Raw genomic sequence first — 15,298 nt, 5'->3', positions numbered from 1 at the left:
GGGACCCCACAATGAACTGCATGGCTCCTGGAGTATTTGAGCCAAGGGACCAATGGGCTCAGGCCTGTCCGCTCCCCCCTCCCAAGAGATGTGCTTCTTCTGGGAGGTGCTGGCCTGGCAGAGCAGCCTCCGGCATCCCCTGAATGGTCCAGGCATCCCTGGGCTCCCCCGGACCACTGCCCACTCCACTTCTCCTGGATACTTCCGTGGACCCCCCTCCCTGCCGATGGAAGAGAGCAGGTCAAGGAGCTGAGGATGCTCGGACATCGCCTTGCAGATCGCACAGATCTCTCTCTCACCTGAATGGCCGTCGTTGGTCAGGATAAACTGCTCGTTGGCAGAAATATTGTAGCCTTGGAACCCCAGGGGCGCAAGGCTGGCGTCGTACTGGAGAATGTCACTATGCAGGTCTATCGGAGACTGTAGCATACCCCCACATGCTGGGTACTTCTTAGACCAGCTCTTTTCCCCATCGGGCCCTGGAAGGGGAGATTCAAGCGCAAAGTTTAGTCGGTTTTCCACAAATGTTCGTTCCTCCCTTTCTAATCCTATGTTCAATAGGATCCACTGCTTTTCTCCTCTTCATCCCCAGAGGGATATTCTTCAATGCCCAGAGATCTCAGCTTACTGCTCACTTGCTCTTAAAGTGATATGGGGAAGAGACTAGAGCAGACCCCATGCCAAGGACTAGGAACCACCAAGCTCCATTTGAATTTTTACACTGTTCATATTTTGACACAGTACATATCCTCTCCACATGAAGACCTACTGATTTTCAACAATTTTGCATCTGTTTATGGAGCACCTATTATGAGCAGGAACTACTCAGTCTTGGGGCCGCCAGGTTGAACACAACAACAGGGCCCCTGCTCGCCCAAACTTGAATCCTCTGGGATGCTTCAGGCTGGAAAAATTGGCCACAACTCCAGGGAGGTCTCTGGGGTCAGTGAAGTTACAGGTATGATCTTCCTAGTAGGAACCCTGGAGGACATTGACATACCCACATCTAGAGCAAGTATAAAACTCCACCTGTTAGGGATGCTTGAAAAATATCAAGTAATTGGGGCGCCTGGGTGGCTCAGTGGGTTAAGCCTCTGCCTTCAGCTCAGGTCATGATCTCAGGGTCCTGGGATCGAGCCCCGCATCGGACTCTCTGCTCGGCGGGGGGCCTGCTTCCCCCGTCCCCGCCTGCCTCTCTGCCTACTTGTGATCTCTCTCTGTCAAATAAATAAATAAAATCTTAAAAAAATATATCAAGTAAATATATGGCTGGAATCACAGAGCTAAGCGCAGAGTTTATACTGGGAGAGTGTGACAGTACTACGAACTAATGCCAAACTACCAGTGAGCAGGAAGAGACTTAAAAAATAAATCCTCCAGGGCTCAGGCTTCTTGCTAACTACCGGGTAATTGTTCTTCCTCTGGAAATGGCAATAAACAATCCAATCCCATGTTCAGATAAACTTTCTCACTCCCATAGGGAAAAGAATCTTTAAAGAATGTAAAGCTGTGTTTAAAAGATTATCTCCTGTGGTAATTAAATGGATTTTCAGGCAGAGGTTTCTCCAGAAAGGCAAATAATTAGCATGTCATGGCTCGTTAGGGTAGAACCATGGTGCCCTGTGGGCTCTCTCCGAGTTGGGACCCAAGTTTTACCATCTGGGGTCCATCAGTATTTCAGCACCAGGAATGATAGTAACTGAAGCAGAGAGGAAATGAACACCACTTCTTCCAGGACCCCATCCATAGACAGCAGCACTATTTCACAATACACTGGCCTCACAGAATCCTGGCTCCTTACCCCTTGTTCTCTAACTAGGGGACTTCATCTGAGAGTAAGGAGAGTCAGAAGAAAAACTTGGTGTCCAGGTTCATTTAAAATGCTATGAGAAGTTGATCCGAGGTCTGGACATGCACAGTAGAACCCTACTAATTTTTCAGGCTTTCAACCTTTGGATATACCTTCTTGGAAATGTTAGAACTTGAAAGGATTTCAAAATGTCCTGTCCAACCTTTCACTGGACACCAGTTTTCTCACTTGCTCATGTCAGTCAGGGTCTTCACTGAGCTGTATTTTAATTTTCAAGACCTCAGAGCCCTGGATTCAAAGCAGTTCAACTACACCAAGATGGCAGAGGAAGAGGGAGCCTGGAGGACACCAAAGTAAGACCATTACTCAGCTAAGGACAAAACCAAATTCCTTAGGGACAGCAGGAAGCCAAGAGGGAGCAATCCTGAGGTATCATGCAAACCCTCAGGTCAGCAAGAGCTCAGCTACCAGGAACAAGCCTTCTAGAGTGAGGCCACCAGCCTTTTTTCTGCTCACAGTGGCATTTGGACCCACAGCCAGGGTGGCAGAAGCTGCCAGCCATGCAGGAATGGAAAAACTTGGTGAGTAAAGAGGTACAGCAATGAAATGATTTCTCCTCGGATGCATGACTAAAGGGAACTGGGTTAGAAGGACTTTCCCTTCCCAGAACAGAGGTTCCAAAAGATTTCATGAAGAGAGCATTCTGGTGCTAACTAAACCAAGAGCTCTTTGGGGATAGGAACATCTCATTTTGATCCCTGTGAGCTCACGTTGTGATGAGGGCCACATGAATAACAGACATTTGGTAAACACTTTGCCAAAGAATAAAACATCCCACAGAACAGAGAGCTTAGGAAAAGGTTATCAGGAGGAATTTTTCTTTTTCATTGTGCCCTAAATACTCTTTATTGGAACTGACACTAAATTGGGTATTTGGGAGCAGGAAAGGCTAGGGATATAAAAGGCAACAGAGCCAGTGTTGGCAAAACCTTCTTCAGAAAGAGAAGCAGCTATGTTAGACCAGAAGATTCCAGAAAACAAGATTTCAGCACCAGCCATCCCACCACCTCAGTGAATGACCTTGAGCAAGTCACATTCCCTGCCTGAGTCTCCTTTACCCTTTTCAAATGAGAGAATTGAACACTGTGTTCGGGAAGTTCTGTTCTGGCTCTCAGCTCTGAGATGGATGGAGATTACTAGGACTAAGCGCCTCCACCCTCTGTATCAGGCAAGTTTGAACAACTTGGGGAGAGCTGCTCATGCCAAGGCAGCTAGCTCCCGGGCATGTGACAAAGTGCCTTCTGGGAAGGGGCTGTGGGACCAAGAGCACAGGGCACTGCTTTTCCCAGGGCAGGCAAGCCACCCACCTCAGGAACCTGCCGCAGTGTTGCTGCTGTCACCAGGGGGCGCTTGTCTTTGATCACTAGCCACAGCCCTTTACGGCAACGGCGTCTAAAAAGCCTTTTCTACTCCTCCTGCTTTATTATCATTATTTGTAGTAGTTTTGGCCCTTACAACTCTATAGTATCAGCAAGGTAAAAATTGCACCATTATAGATGGTGCATTCAGGCTTTCATGGCCTGAAGCACCTCAGCCTGTGAAGGCCTTCAATGGCCTTCCCAGTAGCCACCATGGTCAGCCTGGCTTCCCCATCATTATAGATGAAGCATTGAGATTAAATGATTTGCCCTAATTAGGCCTTGGCTTAGTTACAGAGTTAACTTCCCTGGGTGACAGAGCCTCTACAGCCTCCTGTGTTAGTATTTATCCAGGAGATCTGGGGCATGACTATGTCCTCCCTCCCCCATGCTCTCCATGAAGGCAATGTTACCTTCACCCCTGCCTCTCCCATGATGCCTGGCACAGAGCAGGCCCTTACCTGTTTACAGGGCCATATTCTGATGCTAATTTTCTGCTTGTTCCTCTCCAGGGACACATGCCCCTTTATTAATCCCCCTAGCTTCCCAACCACTCCATATCATTTTTTTCTCTTCAAAAAAGAAAAGAAAACTTAGGTCACTTGCTCAGGTTCAAAATTTACCTTCCTAGCTTCCTAATTTACCTGCATGAGGATGTGTTCTGTTTGGGAGCATTCAGTGAGAAAGAAATCTGGTTTACTCCCCTGTGGCCTGGGAGATGACCTGCCAAGTATGGGGCTTCACAGCAGTTCATAGGAACCCCCTCCACCACCAGCATGATGGCCAGTGTCCCCTTCTTGCACGGTTGGGGACCTCGTCAGAGCAGCCTCCCATCCTCGTGGCTTGTGAGTGAGAGGGGTATGTGATGCCGTGTGGGTGGGCACCGGGGAAGCAGTATCGGGGTGTTGTCAGGAGACATCTTTCGACCCCCCACCCCTAGCCTCTGCCTGGGGGATGTGTGATTTGTTGCCAAAGTAACGCTGGCCTTTTGCAGGCAGCCACAGCCCAGACTGTGACTTTTCAACTTGGTCTCAACTTTCACACTTATGCCAAGTGCCCTGGTGCCAGGAAACCTCACTTGGGACTGATTCTTCCATAAGAGGCATTCATTTCCAGCTACCGTAAACACTCCACTTTTCTCAGTTTTGACTTCGCCTTTTCAGTTAATTGGATTCCTCACATGATCCCGATAAAGGAGATCATGTGTATCTCCCAGTTTGTTTTTCCAAACAAAGTCAAAGCATTCTTTCTTTCCAGCTCATGTTTTTCTGCTTTAGGCAAAACAGAGTTGGGCCAAACTTCTGTTTTGAAATGTGACAGGAGATTAACATGGCCTAGCTTAAAATGCCTCTTGTGATCTCCAATTGGGAATTCTGAGGCCCAGGGTACAGGATCCGCATTACCCAAGGACAAGAATTTTTTTGTCATGGAAAATTTCAAATACATACAACAGCAGAGAGAACAGCAAAATGAAACTCCACATCCCCCAGTTTCAACAACTAACCACTGGCAGAAACAAATCAGCCTCATTTGTATCGTACCCACTCTCCCCTATCCCTGGATAATCCTGAAACAAACCCAAATCATTTCCATCTGTACATACTTCAGTACGTGCCTCTAAAACATAAGGACTCTTGAACCCACCTTACCATTACCACACTTAAAAAGTTAACAATTCCTTAAGGTTATCAAATCTCCTCGGAATTCAGTTCTCCAATTATCTCATCACTTTGTAATGGTTTATTTGTAACCTTCAGGATTCTAGTGAGGTCCGTATATCGCAGTTAGTTGTCGTGTTACAGCCTAGATCTCAATTTGATGGCGTGATGCCTCATCAGAGAACCACTGCCCGCCCCCCCCCCCACTCCTTCTTCCAAGGCTCATAATCTCAGCCAGGTTGGCTCCAGTTGTCCTCACTCGGTCATGCAGTCCCTTGTTTCCGTTACCACCACCACCACCTCTACCACCCCAGGACCCGCCCTCTTCTTGTCACACTGCGCAGGCTTCCTGCAGAGTCCCTGCCTCAGCCTTTTCCTAAATTCACCGCCAGGCTCCTTCCTTGTTGAGACCAAGTTTAACCAGATGTCACCCTGCTTCGAGGCACAGCCCCACCCTGCCCCTCCCTTTCTCCGAAGCATGCCCTCCCCACCCAACAAAGCCAAGCGGGGCAGTAGCCATCTTTCATGGCCTGAAGCACCTCAGCCTGTGAAGGCCTTCAATGGCCTTCAGACTCTTCCCAGTCAGCTACCATGGTCAGCCCGGCTTCCCCACCCTCAGAACACGCTGTGAACTCAATCTTCACAAATGTTCTTAAGGCTTCAAATGCTGTCCTCTTTCCCCTTCTCCTTTCCAAATCTTGTCCACACTTGAAGTCCATCTCAAGTCCTGCCAAAGCTACTCCAGCGCTTTCTCCTTGCCCCGGACTCCTTAGCCAGCCTCCTGGGGGTCTGCACGGCAGTACAGTGATGGGAATGCTCCTTTAAGCCAAGTGCATGACTGCTGTCTCCAGACCAGCCCCTCAACCTCCAGACTAGAACTCTGTCTGCAGCTTTCAAAGTCTTTTTGAGGACTAGAGCTTTTTGTCACATCCCTTCCGCATGTCTGACATCGTGGCCCTTATGCAACACTTAATTGATTTGGAGGGTTTCTTAAGCTAGTTTCAGAAATCAAGCCATAAAGGGATGAGAGAAGAGTGTGTGTGGACATGTGCACGTGGTTATAGGAAGGTGAGGGTAACAAGAAGGGATTTGTTCTTAACGGATAGACTTAAGCATACTTCCATAGAGAAGGGAAAGGGAAAGAGAGAGGGAGGGTTGGATCCAGGAGAAAGAGGAGCCTATGGACGGAGTGTGGCCCTGAGAAAACAGCGGGCTGGGGAAGGTTCAGCCAGCAGAGGCAGAAATTAACTCTGGGCTGTTGAGTGAGGCACTTGATGAATGTTCATCATATGGCTCAAGCAGAACACTGAAGCCTGCCTGGAAATGAAGCCCATGAAGTAAAAACCCAGTTAGAAATCCAGGAACTGGGGTGCCTGGGTGGCTCGGTGGGTTAAGCCTCTGCCTTTAGCTCAGGTCATGATCCCAGGGTTCTGGGATTGAGCCCTGCATTGGGCTCTCTGCTCAGCAGGGAGCCTGCTTCCCCCTCTCTCTCTCTGCCTACCTCTCTGCCTACTTGTGATCTTTGTCAAATAAATAAATAAAATCTTTAGGAAAAAAAAAAAAAAAAGAAAAATCCGGAACTCAGCAGGCCTATGAACCTGATCAGAGAGGATTGGCTATGGGAAGACAAGCCATCTGGTTTTCCACATTCCACAATGCACCAAAGTGCACCAATAAGCCTAAAAAAGTCAATGTGATTTTTTTAAATGAATTTATATTTCACTACTTTCTTAATACATCTTGTGTTTTTTTTTTTTTTTTAAGATTTTGTTTATTTATTTGAGAGAGAGAGCAAGAGAGAGCTCGAGCAGTAGGGAGTGGCAAGGGAAAGTGAGAAGGAGACTCCCCACTGAGCAGGGAGCCCAGTGTGGGGCTCAATCCCAAGACCTTGAGATCATCCTGAGCTGAAGGCAGACACAACCAGCTGAGCTACCCAGGTGCCCCAATATATTTTGTGTCTTGTTTTAAATTTTAATTATAGAAAATTTCAAAGTAGGTACAAAAGTAAAGAGTATGGGGGCATCTAGGTGGCTCAGTTGGTTAAGTGTCTGAATCTTGATTTGGGCTCAGGTCATGATCTCAGGGTGGTAAGATCAAGGCCCACACTGGGCTCCCAGCTTGGAGCCTACTTAAGATTCTCTTTATCCCTCTCACTCTGCCCCTCCTCCCCTCTCTCTAAAAAAATAATTAAAATAAAAATTTTAAAAAGTAAAGAGTATCATATTGTGGCCCCATGTACCCATCTATCTACCCGCAATGAGTTTAGTTTTGTCTATCCTCCTCCACTGGATTATGTTAATGAAAATCTGTGGATGCTTATCTAAGGATAAGAGGTCTTGAAAAATAACTACAATACGATTTTCACTTCTAAAAACTGTTGGCAGTAATTTCTTAATGTCATCAAATATCCAGTGAGTGTTCTGGTTTCCCCAGTTGTCTCATAAGCTCGTTGAACGGTTTATTAGAATCAGGGTCCAGAGAAGGTCCATGTATTGGGACTGGCTAGTATGGCTCCTGGCTTCTCTCTGTCTACAGGCCCGGCTTTCATCCCTCCCCTGTACTGGTGTGTTTACTCTGTACAAATATAGGTACAAACTTACTACTGCCCCAGGCAAATAATCATTGATGTAAGTAAATGCAGGATCGTTTTATTATCTTTTAACCTGTTTGCAGACATGGTATAGGGGTAAGTAAAAAACTTTTATGAGTTGAGTGATTTCTTATACACCTGGTACATGCATTGTAATCATAAAAGCACAGAGAGCTCCGTAGAAGACAAGAACTACCTCATAACTGCTAGTTTCCCACTGGCCATGCTTTCTCACTGACTGTACATCCTCTGTGCTCAAGAATAATTAACACTTCAATAAAAATATTGTTTGTAGGGCGCCTGGGTGGCTCAGTGGGTTAAAGCCTCTGCCTTCGGCTCAGGTCATGATCTCAGGGTCCTGGGATTGAGCCCCGCATCGGGCTCTCTGCTCAGCAGGGAGCCTGCTTCCTCCTCTCTCTCTGCCTGCCTCTCTGCCTACTTGTGATCTTTCTCTATCAAATAAATAAATAAAATCTTAAAAAACATATTGTTTGTAACTTGGACCATATCTGATGAGTCTGGACACACACAAAAGCGCATTTGTGGTTATCCTATTTTGAGGTTGGTCTTTTCGTGCCTTTCTGAGTCGGTTCCTCAGATCTGCTGTTGCCCTTGACCTCTCCCTGTGGTCACATTCTCTGAGGTACCCTCTTGCCTGCGTCCATATGAATGTGTACAGACAGCTGCCTCAGAACACGCCGTCAGACCAAAACCTGCCCCAGCGGCTAAAACTCTCATGGCAAGGTTTACATATTTTGAATGTTGACACACTTTTTTCTCGATCAACAGTCAAAGTTTCCGTCCAATAAGAGCTTTTGGTTAGTTTCCCAAAGTTTGTTTTCTAAGGGGATCTGACTGTATAATAAAAATGGACCTTGTCCCAGCGTGTATATTTAAATGGAAGCGATCACAGATTGTGTATCAAATTTGAATACACGTTTAGGGAAATGGATTACATTTGTCATTAAAAATGCATACTCAGATGTTGACTAAATACTCTTCCTTGGAATGCTGCTTAATTTGGAAGTTCATTCATTCATTTCTTCAACAAATACCAGGCACTGTATTAGGCACCGAAGATGTGCTAGGGAACAAAACAGATCTGGTCTCTGTCCTCATGGAGCTTACATCCCAGTGGAAAGAGACAGGCAATAAATTCAAAGAAACAAACCAATACATAACTAAAATTATTCCAGTCTGTAATCAGTGCTGTGAAGGAAATAAGCAAGGATGAGGATGGAGAAAACAGAAGGATCCCTGTGGACCAGATGCTACAGGAAGGCTTCTCGGCAGAGGTGCCATTAAAACTAAGACTTAAGGAATGGGACTGAGCCAACCATAAGAAAAACCAGAGGAATGGCATTCCAGAGACGGGGCACAGCAAGTTTAGAGGCCTTGCTGCAGCAGAGAGCTTATGTATTTTATATGCATGTGATGTTTCAACTCAGAAAGAACCGAGGATTCATCTGGCTTCCCCTTTCCCAAGCTGGGCATCGCCCTCTGACAAGGCAGAGAATCACCCGGCATCATCTGCTCACATACACTCCTCTGTTAGAAAGGTCCTCCTTTCAGGGGGCTGATACCTTTCTTTCCCTGAGGGTCACCAGTCACGGTCCTGTGCCTAGGGCCACCCAGAACACGGCTAAGCCCCAGGACCCCATTCAGAGGGGAAGGCAGCCTTTGGACACTCTAAGTCCATATTGAAACCGCATGTCCTCAGGCTATTGTCGGGATGTGGAAGCCACGTTTAAAAATATGTTTAATATCGGGGCATCTGGGTGGTTCAGAGGGTTAAGCCTCTGCCTTCAGCTCAGGTCATGGTCTCAGGGTCCTGGGATCGAGCCCTGCATTGGGCTCTCTGCTTGGTGGGGAGCCTGCTTCCTCCTCTCTCTCTGACTGCCTCTCTGCCTACTTGTGATCATCTCTCTCTCTGTGTCAAATAAATAAATAAAGTCTAAAAAAAAAGTTTTATACTTTATAGCTCCTGCAGTTTACTTCCGAAGTTGATTAAAAGACACAGCTTCTCACAGAAGTCCAGGGCATTCAACCTATTAATAGTATCGAGTTCTCGAAGAGTCCACCTGGCTGGGTTCTGTCCCCCCTGCACAAGGCCACATTCTGCCAATTCTGCCTGTTTTCCTGCCGGTCAAGTGGAGAGGCATGGCCATAAAGACCAGGATCCTGCCCAGGAGGAAAGGAGGCTAGCAGGGGTGTGGGTTAATGATTGACGGAAGAGGTCTTGTGACTTTATTATAAACGAGTGGAGGCCAAGGAATCAAACTGACATTTTCCTTTGTTAATGTTGCAAATGAGTCAGAGACAGGGCTGTAAGGGAGGGCTGGAGAGTCAGGGTTACTTGTTATTTACAAAGCTTAAAGGGAGATTGCTGAAGGCCGTTCTGCCTTCTTGGATTTTATGCTACAGGTTAATACAAAAGGGAAAGTTTTTTTTTTTTTTTTATATAAGATTTTATTTACTTGACAAAGAGAGAGGGAATACAAGCAGGAAAGTGGTAGAGGGAGAAGCAGGCTCCCCGCTGAGCTGGGAGCCCAATGTGGGGCTTGATCCCAGGACCCTGGGATCATGACCTGAGCCGAAGGCAGTCGCTTAATAAACTGAGCCACCCAGGTGCCCCATAAGGGGAAGTTTTCTAAAGATGCTTTCATATTTACTCTATGTGAGACTCTCCTCTTTGTTATTTCAGTTCGTGTTTGGGCCAGCTTGAGAGGAGAGGCTGACATTGGGGTGAAGCAGGGTTTGGGGATCATTTCTGGTTTAGCCATTTCGGGGGAGGGATGGGGGAGTGAGGAAGAGGTGAGCTGTAAGACTGGCCACCCGCTCAGCTCTCTGTTAGCCCTCAAAAGCCCTTCCCCCTCCCCAGTAATCTGGAGGCACCCCCCCCCCTAGTAATGCTAGGGTTGTGAGGGAGAGGAGAGGTCCAAGGGCAGATACCTCTCCCTGCCCATCTCACCCCCTAAGGCAGGACAAACTGTCCCCCTTCTCTGTGTATTTCTCTTTTCCTAACAACACCTACACTTACCAAAATAATACTCTGTATCTTCCTACCCCAGGAGAACAGCTGGGCAAGCATTATCATCATCATCACCACCACCATCCGGGTCACCTAAGAGCTCATTAGCAATGCAGATTCTTGGCCCCAACCCACTGAATCAGGCCCTCCGAGGGTGCCTTTGGCTGTCATCAAGCCCCCAGGTGATGCTGCTCCTCCTGGAGCCTGAGAATACTGCACTTGGCTTTCGGCTTGCCTCTCTCACTCTTGGGTCCCTGACTCCTACCCCAGAGCCTGGCAAACTCTAGTGTCCCACAAATGGTTCTTGAGCAACAGCTGCGACAAACCAGTAAGTTAAACAAGTTGCTACATTGGGAATAGCCTCAGCCCAGTGATGAAACCTGGGCAGGCTCCAGTTACTGGTCAATGCTCAACCCACGATCTTCCCTTCGGTCTTCCTTGACTCATTCACAAATGAATCGTGGTGTAAAAATGTGAAGTCCACAGTCAAGCCAGATGTCCTGCTCCACCCTCTCTAAAAAGAATATTAAAAATCTTCTTTCTACATGCTCAAGCATCTCTGAATAGAAAAGCCTGCAGACATCATCTTTTCAATGTACTATTAGATGTGTAATTCTGAAAACATAATGTGTTTGAGGTAATTATTCAATGTTGACTATTAGGAACATAACTTCCTTTTCTCAAACTGTTTGTATGGCTCAGTTCATTTTTAAATTTTTTTTTTATTAAGGTAAAATATACACAAAGTTTACATTTTACAAATATCTTAGTGAATTCGTGCCATTAAGTACATTCACACTGCTCTGCAACCATCACCACTGTCCGTTTCCAGATCTGTTTCCATCACCCCAAGTGTACGTCACCAGTGGGAATGTGAAATGATGCGGCCAATGTGGAAAACAGCGTGGTAGCTCCTTAAAAAGTTAGAATTACCATACGATCAGCAATTCTGTTTCTAGGTAGATACTCAAAAGAACTGAAATCAGGGACTCAAGCACATACGTGGACATCAGTGTTCACGGCAGCATTATTCCCAGTTGCCAAAGGGTGGAAATACCCCAAGTCCATTCATCAGCACATGAATAGATAAACAAAATGTTGTACGGATATATAATGGGATACAATTTTTCCCTAAAAAGACTTATCTCATGTTAATGTACAATTTCTTTTCCTAGAACCCCACCTAGTAGATGTTTAAGGAGAGCTGAGGTAGGTCTCCATATCTGCACATCTATCACAGAACCAAAATTACAGTAGATGCTCAGTAAACCCTCACTAGTTGAGGAAAGCTCTCCTTAATTTCTTCTTGAGTCCAACCTCAGAGCAGTTGTGGAATGTGAGTGAGCATCAGAATCTCCTGGAGGGCTTGTTAAACAGATTGCCAAGCCCTGCCCCCACAGCTTCTGATTCGGCAGGTTTGGGGTGGAGGCCCGGACTCTGCATTTCTACCAAGTTCCCAGGTGATGCTGCTGGTCTGGGGCCCACACTTTGAAAACTGCTGGTGTAGAGCGGTATTTCTTCACTCTGGACCTACTCTGGCATCTCTGAGGGCTTTTCAGTTTGCCCCCGGCCCAGCCCCTGAGATCTGGTTTAATGGGTCTTGGGTGGGGTCAACACACAGGAAGCTTTGAAAAGCTGCCCAGGTGATTGTAACCTGCAGCCACAGAAGAGAAGAGCTGGTGAAAAGCCCTCCTCAGATCGAAGGCCTTGACGTCAGAGCCAGAGCTTTTACCCTCCCTCGCCAAGGTAAGATTGCTTTTTAAATTTTTAATCAATCAATGTTTTCTTGTGGTCAAATATGTATAATATAAATCTACCACGAGTGACATTTGGTGTGTTCACAGTGGTGGGTAACCATCACCACTCTTTAGCTCCAGAACGTTTTCACAACCCCACAGGGAAACTCCAACCTCAGTCCCCGTGCCCCTCCTTCCCTCAACCTCTGGTAACCACTCATCTCCTTTCTGTCTCCCTGGATTCGCCTGCTCTGTACATTTCATGTCAGCGGAATCAATATGCAGCTTTGTGTCCGGCATCTTTCCCACAGTACAGTGTTTTCATGGGTCATCCGTACTTCCTTCCTTTTTATGGCTGAATCTTATCCCCTTGTATGGACATAGCACCATTCGTTTATCCATTTGTATCACTGCTTCTTACTATAGTTTAAATATTTGACTCTGGTTAAATTGCCCTGTTAGTCTGTATAATAGCTGTTGACTGGAATCAAGCATCAGTGTTTCGCCTGTGTGCCTTTTAGAAGAGCCTGTGACTATGGGGCACCTGGTAGGCTCAGGTGGTTAAGCGTCTGCCATCAGCTCAGGTCATGATCCCAGGATCCTGGGATCAAGACTCATGTTGGGCTCCCTGCTCAGCGAGGAGCCTGCTTCTCCTTCTGCCCCTCCAGCGCGCGCGCGTGTGTGTGTGCGCACGCTCTCTCTCTCTCAAATAAATAAAATCTTTTAAAAAAGGAAGAAAAAGTCTGTGACTAGAGCCAGCATGAAGGCAAGATGAAGAAGGCTCGGCCTGGTTTCCTGGAAACACAGGTCTTGGGGTCAACGAGGCTATTATTTGTAACAGGCTCCCAAATGAGAAGGGGAACCCTCGCGTCATAATGCTAATAGATGCGTATTCCATACAAGGTGGTGTGGCAATGTTTTCTGGCACTAGAAGGAAGTTGGTGGGAGAGCAAATGATGTGGGCAGAAGCTGCCTCTGTGCCTGGCTCTTTTCCTGGCAAGAAGAGGTCCGGAAATGTCTCAGGTGCTTTGAATCATTGATACAGCCTTCTCCTCTAGCTGACAGAGGGTTGCTCGTCTTTGTTAAAAGTGTGAGGCTGGGGGGCGCCTGGGTGGCTCAGTGGGTTAAGCCTGTGCCTTCGGCTCAGGTCATGATCCCAGGATCCTGGGATCGAGCCCCGCATCGGGCTCTCTGCTCAGCAGAGAGCCTGCTTCCTCCTATCTCTCTCTGCCTGCTTCTCTGCCTACTTGTGATCTCTGTCAAATAAATAAATAAAATCTTAAAAAAAAAAAAAAAGTGTGAGGCTGGGGGTAACCCACCGTGACTGCATTCGGGGTTAGACAGTAGGTCAGGGACAATGCTGGATATCTAAGCTGAATGCGATCCCCACAAGGAATTTAGCTGTGGACTTCTGATGTCTGTTAATAGAACCAGTGCCTCGCCTTTAGCTTTCACTGTGATCTCTCGCCTGCGTTTTGCAACCAGGCATCTTCCAAGAATTGCCTAAGGTGCTGGCTTGTGCCTCTTTACTTCCCATTCAGACTCGCTGCTCTGTGACTCTGACTTGAGGCCCATGCCCCACTGAATTCAAACAGCTTCTTCAGTTCTTGTTTTTCTTGCAGCCCTTGGCCCCAGTGTCCACCACCACCCCGATTCTGAAACCTTTCCTCTCCCACTATCTGTAGCTCCCTGCCCCTAATGTCAGCCTTCCCATGGTTCCGTCCACCTTTGCCCTACCCAGTTTCCTCCTGAGCTCCAGAACTGCTGCCTTCTGGATGCCCCTACTGGACGCCCTTGGCTTCCTGAAACCAGACATGGCTGCAGAGGGAGGCAGATAGACAAACAATTAAAAAAGAACAACCAAACTTGCCATCTTTTCCTCTCTGACCGTCCTCCTTCCAAAACTTCTCTTGCTTCCTTCAAGTTTCTCTGTCTCAACAAATGGTACCACTTACCACACCAAAACCTAGAATCAAATCTTCTTTGATCCCATGGCTAGGCACAGGGAAATAATGATTTTACTTTCATGTGTCTTTTTGAAAAGCTTATTCTGAAAAATTTTTAATGTACAGAAAAAGTTAGAAGAAAAGCACAATCAATTCCCATATACTCACCTAAAATCACTAGCTGTTAACATTTTGTCACACCTGCTTTATTACTCTCTCTCAGTATATACATCTATACATACATTATTATTGTCATTGTCATTACAGTTCTTCCTCAGCCTGTGATGGGATAATGTCCCAATAAACCTATTGTAAGTTGCAAATACCATGTAATTTGAAAATGCATCTAACCTTCTGAACATCACAGCTTAGCCTTGCCTACCTTAAGCATGCTTTATACTAGCCTACAACTGGGCAAAATTATCTAACACAAAGCCTGTTGAATATCGCATGTAACCTGTTGAGTACTGTGTTGAAATTGAAAAACAGAGTGGTTGTCTGGATAAAGAATGGTTATAAGTGTGTCAGTTGTTTATCTCATGTTGGGGTGGCTGCCTGGGAGCTGGGGTTACTGCCTCCACCTAGTGTCACCAGAGAGGATCACACCAGGTATCACTAGCCAAGGAAAAGACCCAAACTCACAATTCCATGTATAGTTTCTACTGAATGTGGGTCACTTTCACACCATCCTAAAACCGAAAAATTTTAGGTTGAACCATCATTAAGTCAGGGCTCTCTTTTGAGAAAAAGTGTTAGACATCATGCCCTCTGGTACTTAAATACTTAGATGGCTGTCTCCTGAGAACAAGGACACTTTCTTACATAATCACAGCACAATTCTCCAAGTCAGGAAATTTAGCGATTAATACGATACTGGTATATAGTATTCAATCAATCAAATCAAACCAATCAAATTCAAACTATCAGTATTCAAATTTTGTACATCCAGGCTCAAAGGATCTTCCCACAGATTATGTATGATTTATAAAAGGGGAACATGGTAACAATAAAATGGAGAAAGCTACCAGGCATTATCTTAACTACATGATCAAAATGATCGCCAACAATGACATCGAGTGCCTCCTGATGAAATGCACAGGCAGGGACAT

At 46.3% G+C, this 15,298-nt stretch overlaps 1 protein-coding gene across 1 annotated transcript in view; it reads right to left on the bottom strand.

Annotated features, from left to right (window-relative positions):
• CA12 (carbonic anhydrase 12) overlaps positions 1 to 15,298 on the bottom strand; it is a 104,595-nt gene that overhangs the window by 18,912 nt on the left and 70,385 nt on the right. Inside the window, exon 6 of the mRNA XM_032865161.1 lies at positions 300 to 479. Coding sequence (XP_032721052.1) covers positions 300 to 479 — 180 coding nt within the window. The remainder of the gene's footprint in view (positions 1 to 299; positions 480 to 15,298) is intronic.

The sequence above is a fragment of the Lontra canadensis genome, unplaced genomic scaffold (assembly GCF_010015895.1).
Source record: "Lontra canadensis isolate GAN:19392208 unplaced genomic scaffold, GSC_riverotter_1.0 scaffold28, whole genome shotgun sequence".
Classification (NCBI taxonomy): domain Eukaryota; kingdom Metazoa; phylum Chordata; class Mammalia; order Carnivora; family Mustelidae; genus Lontra; species Lontra canadensis.
The sequence above is the reverse complement of the archived record's forward strand: the minus strand, read 5'-3'. Positions and strand labels throughout refer to the sequence as shown.